This window comes from Bufo bufo, chromosome 8, assembly GCF_905171765.1.
Source record: "Bufo bufo chromosome 8, aBufBuf1.1, whole genome shotgun sequence".
Classification (NCBI taxonomy): domain Eukaryota; kingdom Metazoa; phylum Chordata; class Amphibia; order Anura; family Bufonidae; genus Bufo; species Bufo bufo.
The window spans coordinates 159,058,504-159,073,337 of record NC_053396.1 but is presented as its reverse complement, the minus strand read 5'-3'; the positions used below and the strand labels follow the sequence as shown (position 1 = coordinate 159,073,337).

The window sequence follows — 14,834 nt, the reverse complement described above, 5'->3', positions numbered from 1 at the left end:
GTCACCGCTCCTCTTCGCCCTTTTTATTGAACCTCTGGCTTGTCAGATTCGATCAGATAATTGTATAGAAGGCTTTGGGGTGGAGGGAGTGAATGACAAAATAAGCCTATATGCTGATGATGTGATTCTGTTCTTGGACCAGGGTTGGAAAGTTCTCCCATATGTGATGGAGGTAATAGAGCACTATGGTAAATTTTCAGGCTATATGATTAACTGGTCAAAGTCATCGCTTCTCCCACTGAAGCGGAAAGCTGTAGATGAGGGGAAGCAAGTACGGGTATTGATCCCTAATGATACCTTGGATTATTTGGGGGTTAAGATAGGGCTCCCTATAAATAGATTTTACGAGCTTAACTTGGCCCCGGTTCTGAATAAAGTTAAGACTAAAATAAGCGCCTGGCGGAAACTGATACTGGCACAGACAGATCGAATAGCACTGATTAAGATGATTATATTACCTATAGTCTTATTCCCGATGTGTGCTTCCCCCATTTGGATTGATGACATCTTCTTTCATAGACTGGAGTCCCTGATTAACGATTTAATTTGGGGAAGGAAGAGGGTGCGGATAAAGCAGAGATACTTATGGTTGTCAGAGGCAGATGGTGGGCTGTCACTTCCTTTTTTTCAAGGTTATTTTTTATGTTCACAGATTCAGCGTTGCTGTTATTGGAAAGGGAATTTACTGTCACCCAGTAATGGATAAACCAATAGAGAATGTTTTTTCATGTTTGGAGACTGGGTATATGGGAATGAGGAAGTCCTTGCTGATCCCTTACTCACTACAGAGGGTGTGGAACAAGCTGAAGGAGATCCTCAAAGTCTCGGATCCGTTTGCTTTCACCCCCCTGTGGGAGAATAGGGGGCTAGAGGAATTCTTTAAAATTACAGACTTTGGTTACTGGGCACGTAAGGGTATTAATAGGGTCTCTCATCTTTTTTATTTGGGCCATTTTAAGTCATTTTCAGAATTTGGTTCTACAGATAGTTCACCATTAGACTTCTTTTTGTATACACGATTAAAACACATTTTCGAAGCCGCTAGGAATAGGGGCCGTATTCACCCACGAGAGAATATATTTTTTGATTACTGTGACGCCCAGAAGTACGAGAAAGCGAAGTTATCTAGATTATATGCTAAACTTCGAACAGCATTGGCAACTGTAACACCTTTTAAAAGCCCAAGTAAGTGGGAGCAAGAGTTGAATTGTTCTCCACTGCAATGGTCCACTATTTATAGGAATGTGAGAAAGGCAACAGTTTCTAGTGCTCATAGACTAATTCAATTTAAGATCCTTCATCGACTGTACTATACCCCTAAAATCCAAGGAAAATTTCCCCAAAATAGGGACCGGGAGTGTTGCTGCCCTAAATGTGGTTATGTTAATGCGGACTATGTCCATCTGATTTGGAGCTGCAGCAAAATAAAAAAATATTGGGATGAGGTTTTCTGTACCTTACAAAAGGAGTCTTTAACGAACCATAATCCGGGGATTATGACAGTGATTTTGGGGTATGACTCGCCTGAAATTGAGTTCTCACGCCAGGTTAGACAGCTCTGGATGAGGGGATTGATGGTGGCTAGGGCTGTATTGGTTAAGTATTGGGGCTCTGTCTCCCCTCCCTCGATTAGGGAATGGGTTTTATCCCTTCAACAAATTAGAATTTTTGAGGATATTGAAAGAAAGCGGAGAGGTACACGCATAACTACGTAGCGATATGTATGACATTTAAATTTTAATATGGCATGGTCGACAGCCAATGGGGAGGGTGGGGTGGGATATATATATATATATATATGCAGATTTTCTATTATCTTAGATGTGAACTTAAGTTGACGTACATAATTCATTTATAATGATGTTTGTAATTGATACACTATTTTATGCCAATGTGTTGAATACTGATTTATGTACTAATATCTTGATTTCTAAAATAAAAAAAATAAAAAAAAAATAAAAAACATTATATGCGAAGACCTACAGTTGAGCTGACACTGTAAAACAATATATATGCGAGGGCCTGCAGGTGAGCTGACTCTGTAAAACATTATATGCGAGGGCCTGCAGGTGAGCTGACCCTGTAAAACATTATATGCGAGGGCCTGCAGGTGAGCTGACCCTGTAAAACATTATATGCGAGGGCCTGCAGGTGAGCTGACCCTGTAAAACATTATATGCGAGTGCCTGCAGTTGGGCTGACCCTGTAAAACATTATATGCAAGGGCCTGCAGGTGAGCTGACCCTGTAAAACATAATATGCGAGGGCCTGCAGGTGAGCTGACCCTGTAAAAGATTGTAGGTGAGGGCCTGCAGGTGAGCTGACCCTGTAAAACATAATATGCGAGGGCCTGCAGGTGAGCTGACCCTGTAAAAGATTGTAGGTGAGGGCCTGCAGGTGAGCTGACCCTGTAAAACATTATATGCGAGGGCCTGCAGTTGAGCTGACCCTGTAAACATTATATGCGAGGGCCTGTAGGTGATCTGACCCTGTAAAACATTATATGCGAGGGCCTGCAGATGAGCTCACCCTGTAAAACATTATATGCGAGGGCCTGCAGGTGAGCTGACCCTGTAAAACATTATATGCAAGGGCCTGCAGTTGAGCTGACCCTGTAAACATTATATGCGAGGGCCTGTAGGTGATCTGACCCTGTAAAACATTATATGCGCGGGCCTGCAGATGAGCTCACCCTGTAAAACATTATATGCTAGGGCCTGCAGGTGAGCTGAACCTGTAAAACATTATATGCAAGGGCCCTGCAGTTGAGCTGAACCTGTAAAACATTATATGCGAGGGCCTGCAGGTGAGCTGACCCTGTAAAACATTATATGCGAGGGCCTGCAGGTGAGCTGACCCTCTCAAAAATGATATGCGAGGGCCTGCAGCTGAGCTGACCCTGTAAAAAATTATATACGAGGGCATTATATGCGACAAATAAGCATGTTGATATGATTCAAGGGGTGCATGGGAATACAATGTATTAAGTACATTAAACAACACATTTAAAGTGCCTTTGTTCATCCGCTTTCCTCTGGTGGATTCGAGAAGTCAGGGGTAATCCAGGCCTTGTTAATTTTTATAAGAGTCAACCTGTCAGCATTTTCAGTTGACAAGCGGATGTGCTTATCTGTTTTAATGCCACCAGCAGCACTCAATACCCGTTCAGACAAAACGCTGGGGGCAGGGCAGGCCAGCACCTCCAAGGCATAGAGCGCCAGTTCGTGCCACATGTCCAGCTTTGACATTCAGTAGTTGTAAGGCACTGAGGGATCACTGTGGACGCTGACACGGTATGCTACGTACTCCTTCACCATCTTCCAAAACTTTTCCCTCCTTGTGACACTAGGCCATGCATCAGGGTGAGGGTGCTAGCGGGGTGTCATGAAACTGTCCCAGGCCTTGGAGAGTGTTGCCCTGCCTCTGTTGGTACTGCTGTGTGTTCCCCTTGTCTCCCCTCCTCGGTTGCCCAAGGAAGAACTGACTCTGCTGCCAGTGTTGTAATAATGCCAGCGTTGGAGTAATTTTTCAACAAGTACCTTCTGACATTTCAACTGAGGAATAAGAGATGAGAAGTTCTCTTTGTAGCGGGGGTCGAGAAGGGTGAACACCCAGTAATCCGTGTTGTCTAAAATACATATAACGCGTGGGAAGGGCAGCCTAACATGAAGTCAGCCATGTGTGCCAGAGTACCAACAGACAAGACTTTGCTGTCATCATCAGGAGAATGACTGTCCATCTCCTCATCCTTTTCCTCCTATTCTGCCCACCCACACTCAACAGATGGAATTAAACTTCCATGTGTACTACCCTCTGTAGCGGAGGCAACTGTCTCCTGAACCTCCTCCTCTTCATCGTCCAATTCGCGCTGAGAAGACGGACGGAGGGTGGTCTGGCTATCACCCTGTGTAATGTCTTAGTCTCCCATTTCCACCTCTTACACATGCAAAGCCTGTAGGTGATCTGACCCTGTAATGGTGCTTGCGAAGGTCCAGGTGCAGGGTGCCTCACTCTGATCATCCTCTTGATTTGTTGACCTAACCACAACCTTAGTGATTGTCAACTGTGTCTCATCCTCTTTATCAACCTCTTGAGACAGTATTTGCGGTTGACTCATTGGCAACTGTGTCTCATCATTATCCACCTCATTAACCCTTTCATGACCAAGGGTCATTGATGCCCCAATGTCCAGGTCAAAATTTTCAAATCTGACATGCGTCACTTTATGTGGTAATAGCTTTGGAACACTTTTACTTATCCATGCCATTCTGAGATTGTTTTCTCGTAACACATTGTACTTCATGACAGTCATATATTTGAGTCAATATATTTCACCTTTATTTATGAAAAAATCCCAAATTTACCAAAAATTGGGAAAAATTCACAATTTTCCAAATTTCAATTTCTCTGCTTCTAAAACAGAAAGTCATACCTAATAAAATATTTATTACTTAACATTCCCCATATGTCTACTTTATGTTGGCATCATTTTGGAAATGTCATTTTATTATTTTAGGACGTTAGAAGGCTTAGAAGTTTAGAAGCAATTCTTACAATTTTTAAGAAAATTTCCAAAACCCACCTTTTAAGGACCAGTTCAGGTCTGAAGTCACTTTATGGGGCTTACATAGTGGAAACCCCCATAAATGACCCCATTGTAGAAACTACACCCCTCAAATTACTCAAAACTGATTTTAAAAACTTTGTTAACCCTTTAGGCGTTCCACAAGAATTAAAGGAAAATGGAGATGAAATTTCAAAATTTCACATTTTTGGCAGATTTTCCATTTTTATAATTTTTTTTTCTTTAACACATTGAGAGTTAACAGCCAAACAAAACTCATAATTTATTACCCTGATTCCGCGGTTTACAGAAACACCCCACATGTGGTCGTAAACTGCTGTACGGGCACACGGCAGGGCGCAGAAGGAAAGGAATGCCATACGGTTTTTGGAAGGCAGATTTTGCTGGATTGGTTTTCTGAACGCCATATGTTTTTTATTTTTGTGCCGATCGTCTTGTGCAGGGGCTCGTTTTTTGCAGAAAGTGTTGAGGTTTTTATTGGTACCATTTTTGGGTACATAGGATTTTTTGATCATTCATTATTACACTTTATGGGGCAAGGTGACCCAAAAATTGGCTGTTTTGGAACAGTTTTCATTTATTTATTTTTACAGTGTTCATCTGAAAAGTTAGGTCATGTGATAGTTTTATAGAGAAGATCGTTACGGACGTGGCAATACCTAATATGTATATTTTTTCTTATTTATTTAAGTTTTACACAATAATAGCATTTTTGAAACCCAAAAAATGATGTTTTAGTGTCTCTATAGTCTGAGAGCCATAGCTTTTTTTATTTTTTGGGCGATTGTCTTAAATAGGTTATCATTTTTTGCGGGACGAGGTGACGGTTTGATTGGTACTATTTTGGGGGTCATAAGCCTTTTTGATCGCTTGCTGTTGCACTTTTTGTGATGTAAGGTGACAAAAATATCTTTTTTGGCACTGTTTTTTTTATTTTATTTTTATGGTGTTTATCTGACGGGGTCTATCATGTGATATATTTATAGAGATGGTCGTTACGGACGCGGCGACACCTAATATGTGTATTTTATTTATTTTTTTCATTTTTTTTATAGGAAAAGGCAATTTCTTTTTTCTAATTTACATTTTTATTTATTTATTTATTTTTACTTTTATTATTTTCACTATTTTTTTTATCAGTTCCCTCTTGGATCTTGAAGATCCAGTGGGGCTGATAGTTGTACTATACTTTGCAATGCTCTTGCATTCCAAAGTATAGTACTTCCAGATTGCCTGTAGGTGGCAGCACTGGACGCCTTTGCCATGGCAACCGGACGCTTTTGCAAAGCGTCCGGTTGCCATGGCAACCATCGGGTGCTGCAATCACAGCGCTGCAGCCCCGATGGTGGAGAGAGGGAGCTCCCTCCCTCTGTTAACCCCATGGATGCTGCAACCGCGGCATCTATAGGGGTTACAGGAGAGTGTCAGCATAGAGCTGACACTCTCTGCTGATGGCGGCGGCTCAGTAATTGAGCCGCCGCCATCGCACACAGCAGGGGGATCGGGGGGGGGGGGGTCGGGAGGCTGCCCACAATATCGAGGGAGGCTGGGGCAGGAGGGGCGGCTTGAAAATTAATGCAGGGGGCGGGGAGGGAGCGGACCGCATGCCATCCGAGCAGGAGAGGGGCACAGATCAGCAGAGCACAGATGGGGGGGCACAGATCGGCATTAAGGGCTTGGAGGGGCACAGATCGGGGGGCATGAGTTACACTATCTGCTTTCAGGCTTTGATCTGCAGAGCGCAGATCAGAGCCTGAAACCGGCACTTTAACACTGCCGCGATCCGATTGGTTAGTCTGCACAGACTAACCAATCGGATCGATTGCCGGCAAGGGGCCACTCTGATTGGCCCCTTGCCGGCATTACTAGACTGTATGCTGTCCGTGACAGCAGCAGGGCAGGGGCAGAAGCTTAAATCCAAGCGCTTTGCAGCGCTTGGATTAAAGAGCTGCCAGAACGTTTATATACGTGGTAGCTGCACGGGGCATGTGCAGCTATCACGTATATATACAGATTGCAGACGTGAAGGGGTTAAACACTAATTGCCATTCCCCACCGTCATGTTCTTGTCAGTGTGGATGCTTAATAGGTTGGGAATCAGGGCACAAGATTTCATGTCCCTCTTCAAGCGTGCTTGACGAGAGAGCCAAATCAAGTAATGGCGATGAAAAAAGCTCCTCGGAATATCCGAGTGTGGGATCACCTTTTTGGCCAGACTGTACATGGTGGGAGGAAGGAGAATCAGGGTGAGGATTCTGTTGACCAGACTCTTTGATACTGAGACTGGACTTTGTGGAAGACAGGGTGGTGCTTAACTGACTGGAAACATTATCTGCTACAATCCAACCGACCACCTGGTCGCACTGGTCTGATTTCAAGAGTTTTGTCCTGCGCCGCCCTGCAAACTAGGACATGAAGCTAGGTATAGTGGATGATATGGAAAAAGGAAAATAGATTTCACTTATATTTTTCCTATCTCTGGCCCTGACACACAGAAGGTATTGCACAGATGTCACAAGTCACTGCAGACACCCTCTATAGAAAAAGTATAGAAAAGTATGGGAAAAAAATTGATGGCTATATTATATTGCTGCCACCAAACACAATAGTCCTTAAAAGGACTTTTGGGTCTTTGAAAAGTTTTTTAACTAAATAGATTGCGATCACACTCCCTACACTATCTGTCCCTTCCTAAGCGCATCTCTCCCTGACTAATAATGAGCCGAATACGCGCCATAGGGTGCTATATAGCACCCGATCACGTGTTCCGGCCATCCAATCACTGTAATGCCAGTAACCAACAAGGCTACAGCATTACAGTGATAGCAGTACTTACCTGCATGTTCATTGGCTGCATAGCAGCCAAGAAACGTGCGGGGAGGAGACTCGAGCATTGTGCTCGAGCACATGCGGCCGAGCATGCTCGCTCAACACTAATACATACCAAACAAATTTTTAGGTATACCTGAAAGTAACCGATTTACTATTGATTAGATGATTCTTGCACATCCACAAAACTATACAAATGAGTCACCTCTAAAAATGTCTGATAAGATATAAGTCCTCTAACATCTCCAGTTTTCTTTGCATATGTTCCATTTTGCCAATGAAAAGCCACCAATCCCCTCAATAATACCATAAGATTTTAATATATACCAGGCATATGTGTCAGACTGGTTTGCCATCAAGTCATACAGAACATGTGTGTATTCACTTTTAATTGCATACAGGCTATAATGTTGTCTACTGCTGGCCCTATTATGTAACAACCTTGGCCTATTGTATAATCCTCTGGTACTCTGATGGGCCAGTCTGACCATCTGATATTATGTACAGTACAGACCAAAAGTTTGGACACACCTTCTCATTCAAAGAGTTTTCTTTATTTTCATGACTATGAAAATTGTAGATTCACACTGAAGGCATCAAAACTATGAATTAACACATGTGGAATTATATACATAACAAACAAGTGTGAAACAACTGAAAATATGTCATATTCTAGGTTCTTCAAAGTAGCCGCCTTTTGCTTTGATTACTGCTTTGCACACTCTTGGCATTCTCTTGATGAGCTTCAAGAGGTAGTCCCCTAAAATAGTTTTCACTTCACAGGTGTGCCCTGTCAGGTTTAATAAGTGGGATTTTTTGCCTTATAAATAGGGTTGGGACCATCAGTTGCGTTGAGGAGAAGTCAGGTGGATACACAGCTGATAGTCCTACTGAATAGACTGTTAGAATTTGTATTATGGCAAGAAAAAAGCAGCTAAGTAAAGAAAAACGAGTGGCCATCATTACTTTAAGAAATGAAGGTCAGTCAGTCACCCGAAAAATTGGGAAAACTTTGAAAGTAAGGGCTATTTGACCATGAAGGAGAGTGATGGGGTGCTGCGCCAGATGACCTGGCCTCCACAGTCACCGGACCTGAACCCAATCAAGATGGTTTGGGGTGAGCTGGACCGCAGAGTGAAGGCAAAAGGGCCAACAAGTGCTAAGCATCTCTGGGAACTCCTTCAAGACTGTTGGAAGACCATTTCAGGGGACTACCTCTTGAAGCTCATCAAGAGAATGCCAAGAGTGTGCAAAGCAGTAATCAAAGCAAAAGGTGGCTGCTTTGAAGAACCTAGAATATGACATATTTTCAGTTGTTTCACACTTGTTCGTTATGTATATAATTCCACATGTGTTAATTCATCGTTTTGATGCCTTCATAGTCATGAAAATAAAGAAAACTCTTTGAATGAGAAGGTGTGTCCAAACTTTTGGTCTGTACTGTATGTTGACTGTATAAATTAGAACTTCAGCACCTATTGAAGTACTGTATAATCCAGTGCTCATCATAGATCCAGGGTATGTTCAAGCCCACGTGGAATCTTGTACAGCAAACAAAAATGGATCCAGCGAGTAATAGAAATTCACTCTTTATTCTAAATTCATTAAAAGAAGCACAGCCTTATGCCATCTGATGCATTTCGATTTATACCCTAATCTTAATCATAGACATAGGTACAGAGACTTAATGGTAACATACATACAAGCAGGAGGACCAGACCTGCTATATCTGAAATTATGTGCATGTGTGTAAGTGAGTGGCCATAGTTTGAGGGACTTTCAACCTTTGTGAGATGTTTGCTTCATACTATAATTATAAAGCACAAACCCATTGTACTTTAAAGTTCATGATTAGTTTTGCATGGGACTATTGTCTTTGGAAGAACTTTTAAAACTCATGCTGAGTTTTTTCATTGCAATCTTTTCTTCAAGAAATAAGAATGTGCTTCTTTTGAGTCAGAACAATAAATTAGAGGAGAGTTATTCTACACAATGCTCATCCCACACGATGTAAACAAACACTTTCAATTCGAGACTGATCAGTAGGTAGGCTTCAAACACATTCCAAAATATTAGTGATGTGGTTATGTCAATTGTTTTTTTTAACTAAGGAAGATCATGGTAGGAGGAGAAGCCCACATGGTCCACGTTCCCCAATGCCCATAGCTCTGGAGGTCAGCGTAGTCATTCTGAGAATATGATACATGGTGAATGGGATTTGGGAACTAGTCACACAGTGTTTTGGGTTTATCTGCAGTTAGGTACTTTTTTTAGCTTATGCTATAAAACAGGAAGCAGGTTTGTTTTGTCGAACATCATGTTGGAGATCTTCCTCTTAGATATATGCAATAAGCAAACCATGATGACTTAGATGTATTGATTAATGCAGGTCGCAGACACAGTTGAAACAGTGACATCCAGTCAAGACTGACAGTTTATGCTTTATATGACTTTTTGAGTTACTATATTTGTTCTTGTTCTTATTGGTGACCCCATCCCTCTGGCATCCAGAACCTGGTAATATGCCCTGCCACCACCACCTGCTACCATCTACTCACCTGGTTGAATTGGGCTTAAGACCCTGTAAACTAATAGGCATTCCACTGTATAGTCTTTCAGACAGAACACTTTCCCATACATCTTGAGATACCCACCCCAAAGACCATTAAGATCCACATCTTGTATCATTGCTCTAGGGTGGAAACTGTAATGAAGTTGGGTATTCATGATGGTGAACTGAATTTTTTGTCTGTCCTAGACGGACCATATATTAGTTATTTTCTCAAAAACATCTGTGTGTATGAACACCTTTATTCAAAGCGCTTTACTCAAATATAGAATCATATGATGGAAGAGAGATCTTCTAATCATTGTCCAAGGGTGTGGAGAAATTAAGTTTCTCCTTGTGGAGAGCGCCAAGTTGGCGTGGGAAGTCTTACAGGTCAGGCAGGGCCTACAACTACTGGATGGCTACTCTATAAAGTCCCTGTCTGGCCTTTCAAACAGATATTGCAACAAGGACTTGCAATAAAAGCCAAAATTAGAACCAATTCCTTAAGAAAAAGACACCCATCCACAGACAGCTGTCTTGTTGTTTTTCTGCCCCTGGTCAGTGCAGAGCAGGCTACTGGTTGGGCTAGGTGAGTTTTTCCTTGTATGTAATTTCCCAACAAATTAAAGTTGACCTTACACATAACTGTCCGAGTTCTCATTAAGCTGTCAGGTATATTTTGTGACTCCACCATAAATCAAATGCATCCGACTTTCATCTAACTTGTATGAACAGGGTTTACACTAGTGGTGGCCAGGGCAGAGAAGAAGATGGTTCCTATAATTAAAAAAGATCTTGTTGTCTATGATCATAATTTGACTGAAATCACAAGCTTTAAGTCTGAGTCATGGATGAGAACACAGAAAGTTGAAACAAACAGTGGGAAAGATTGAAAACTAGGTCACAGCTCAGATATCACAAGGTGAATCACAAAATGCGATATGCAAATATGTAACTTGTGGTTCATTCTATGTGCATGACTATTCATTCCATCCTATCAATATATAGGGTCATATCTAGATTATCTTACCATGCATTTTGTTTTTGGTAACGGTTGGGTTTATCACTTTTGTGGTCGGAATTTTATTTTCAAAATCAGATGTTATGCCTTATTTTACCCTAGTGCAGAAGGCCCTTCAAGCGCCTTCCTCACCAAAGTTTAGAGAGGAAATTCTATTCTTTTGAGTTGCCTAGACTGTGGCCTGAGCATCTATTAGGGCTTGAAATGTGGGTGACTGCCTTGGAAGAAGCAGCTAAGGGTTTCAGGGCACTGAGGGTCCAGGAGGGAAATAAACTATGAACTGTTATTCAAGGCAACCAACACAATCTTGGAAGCAACTCAATAAGTCAATTAACTCAAAAAAGTAAAAACCCCAAGATATTTCGATCTAAACTAGGGTAAAAACTGCCCATAGCTCTGGAGGTCAGTGTAATCATAGGATACGTTGTGAATGGTATTTGGGAACTAGTCACACAGTGTTTTGGGTTTATCTGCAGTTAGGTACTTTTTTAGCTTATTCTATAAAACAGGAAGCAGGTTTGTTTTGTGGCACATCATGTTGGAGATCTTCCTCTTAGATATATGCAACAAGCAAACCATGATGACTTAGATGTATTGATTAATGCAGGCGCCTTCCTCACCAAAGTTTAGCGATGAAATTCTATGCTCTTGAGTCTGCCTAGACTGTGGCCTGAGCATCTATTAGGGCTTGAAATGTGGTTGACTGCCTTGGAAGAAGCAGCTAAGGGTTTCAGGGCACTAAGGGGCCAGATAACCAGGAGGGAAATAAACCATGGACTGTTATTCAAGGCAATCAACAAAATTAACTCTAACAAGAAAAAAACAAGATATTTGGATCTAAACTAGGGTAAAAACTTTAAAGGGAAATATGTTCTCCAATGAATCAGAAGCTTGGACCATTGCCAAAGTACTGGGGTCAGGCCAGGGAAAAAAAAAGAACTCTATACTTTGCGCCTTGATTCGAGCCTCTTGTGTGCCACAGGCAGGGGCAGACTGAGAACTTAAAGTGGCCCTGGAAAAAATGTGATATGCAAATATGTAACTTGTGGTTCATTCTATGTGCATGACTATTCATTCCATCCTATCAATATATAGGGTCATATCTAGATTATCTTACCATGCATTTTGTTTTTGGTAACGGTTGGGTTTATCACTTTTGTGGTCGGAATTTTATTTTCAAAATCGGATGTTATGCCTTATTTTACCCTAGTGCAGAAGGCCCCAGACTGAGAACTTAAAGTGGCCCTGGAAAAAATACTAAGAGTGGCCCTGTTTTGTAGTTGGGTCCAAATTGATGGAAGGCGGGGCCAGCAATACCATATTGTGGCATAATATACTACCCCAACAGAGCCAAATACCACAGACCATCACAAAATACTGCCAGCAGCACAAAATACATCCCCAAAAACTTCTACTGGCCGGCCCCTGGGCATCGGTCCACCAGGAAATTTCCCTCTAAGGTCTATGGCCAATCCGCCCTTGGCCACAGGTCCAGGGGGTATGTGTTGTGCTCAAAGGTCTTGCAGAAATGTTCACTCTTCTACTGTTGCAAGATATTTCTTCAACTTGTATGTGACAGCATTGTCGTTCGATAGTTCCATTATGGGGGGTACCATTGCAAAATGGATCTGTTGTAGGGGCACTGTAGTAAAATATCACATAAGGATCACACCATTCATAATAGGTGATGGAGACATGAAACCTCCCCCATCCTTCAAAATGTCCTCTGTACAGGTCACATAGCATGGACACAAAAGTCTGTATGTTAATTGAATAATTGTATTCTTCTGGTCTTCGCAGCTCTTCGTTGGAAAGAAAAAGGATATTTAACAACAAAATTGGAAATATCATACACAAATGGAAAATTACGAGTGGAAACGCCTGGTGTGTATTATTTGTACTCCCAGGTCAGTTTTAGTGCAAGCTCCGCGCAGTTCCAGAAGGCTCCATTTGTACAGTACATCTATATGAAGAGAATGCATGAAACTGAAAGGCTTTTGGTGAAAGGAGCAAATACATTGGCACAACCTGCTATTTCGGCCTTGCACTCATCCAAGGTCGGAGCTGTCTTTACACTCAAGAGGAATGATTTGATATTTGTCAATGTGACTGATCCATCACTTATCGATTACAGTCCTGAACTTACGTATTTTGGTATGTTCAAGCTCGGAGAAACGTCATGATCTTTAAGCTACCTTCTAATATAGTTCAGTCACCAGTTACTTGCTGAATGTATATTTTACTGAAAAAACTGATTTCTTGTTCTTGCTAGATACAGAATTCCAAAAGACAACTATATTGAGCACGGCAAGGGGTCTGCAACCTCTGACACCCCAGCCATTGTGAAAATACAACTCCCAGCATGCACACTTGTTCAGCTGTTCTAGGAACTCCCATAGAATTGAATGGAACACGCTGGGAGCTGTGGCTTCAAAACAGCTGGAGTACTTGAATTTGCTGACCCCTGGGATAGGACAACTGTTTCCAGTGAAGCTTCACTGGCCACAAAATTCTGTTAGTATTAGGTCTTATGTCTACAGTAAAACCTATAGGCACAAGACCCAGTGCTTATGTGCTCTGTACCGCTATATTGTGCCTTTATGGATTCAGAATAAATATGTTAGACATTTTAAAGAATACAGAGACAGCATATGGACCCAGAGCTTTCTACGAGTACAGGTTTTTTCTATTTTACTGAATGCACTGAAAACACTGCCGTAAGTCCAGACCAAAAGCTATTATACTGTTAGAGGGGTTTTCAATTTAGGGAATCTTGTTGATAGGCTGTGTATTACTATTAGGACCTCCAGTGATCAGCTGTAGTCTGTGGGGAAATTTTCCTGCAGCACCACCCCAGGGGAAGTGAAGCATTACACATTGTCCATGCATGGCACTGATAAGCCGGGTCACCCAGAGGAAACACACCGATTTGGATAATAGCCAAGCATCTTAAATGGTGTGCCACCATGCTATTAGAGTTCTCTACTGAGTTACTGTACAGTGAAACCTCTGTGAGACAACCACATACCTGAATATAAATCCAAATGACTTTGTAGATGTGCACTTGGCAGCTGAATCCAACACACTTTGGCCCATCTTGATTGGTTCCCCCATTGCCAAAATATTTACCTTTTTATTATATGCAAATGAGACCCTTGGTGCAAGAGGGTTTCACCATTGGACCAAAAGCTCTGCCTTTTCAATATATATATATGCATATATACATTCATGAAGAAATAGTGCACAAAGCCATATCGCACTGCAAAGGATTCCTTTGATAGTTTGTATCCTCTAAAAGCATATCTGTCATGACATCTGTCTGCTTAATGCATCCCTGCATTTTCTAAATTCTCTTTATACTTTCTATGAACCTGATTCATCTTAAAAGTCCTGCTAATCCCTGAAACCATTTTATTTTCATTCCTCTAAAGTTCAAGGGTTCATCCATCAAAAACTATTACTATGCAATGAAATTCAGAATTATTGTAATGTACATAAAATAAAAATATTGTAAGTTTTTTTTTATGTACATTACATTTTCCTTTTTGGTAGCCACCTCTGCTTTATCCTTCTGGTCAATCTTGCATGCTCAGTAGCTTCCTGAGTGCTGGTATAGCAATTCATCTCTACTTCTGAAGTCATAAACATATACAATTATATCTCTCTCTAGACAGTGGAGAAGGAAATTGGGGGCATTACATACCATAGTGCTATTCATTAGTGGAATCTCTGGGGCTGTGTGTGAGGGACTATTTTCTGTGCAATGCAGTGCACTCCTGGAAGATGCAAGTTCTTGTCACATGTCCACCTAAAGACAGGGAAGAGACAAGTCCTCCAGATATATGAGT

General features: G+C 41.6%; 1 protein-coding gene across 1 annotated transcript in view; it reads left to right on the top strand.

The window, feature by feature from the left end:
• CD40LG (CD40 ligand) overlaps positions 1-14,770 on the top strand; it is a 52,737-nt gene extending 37,967 nt beyond the window's left edge. Inside the window, exon 6 of the mRNA XM_040405603.1 lies at positions 12,787-14,770. Coding sequence (XP_040261537.1) covers positions 12,787-13,169 — 383 coding nt within the window. The 3' untranslated portion in view covers positions 13,170-14,770. The remainder of the gene's footprint in view (positions 1-12,786) is intronic.
• Positions 14,771-14,834: the final 64 nt, after the last annotated feature.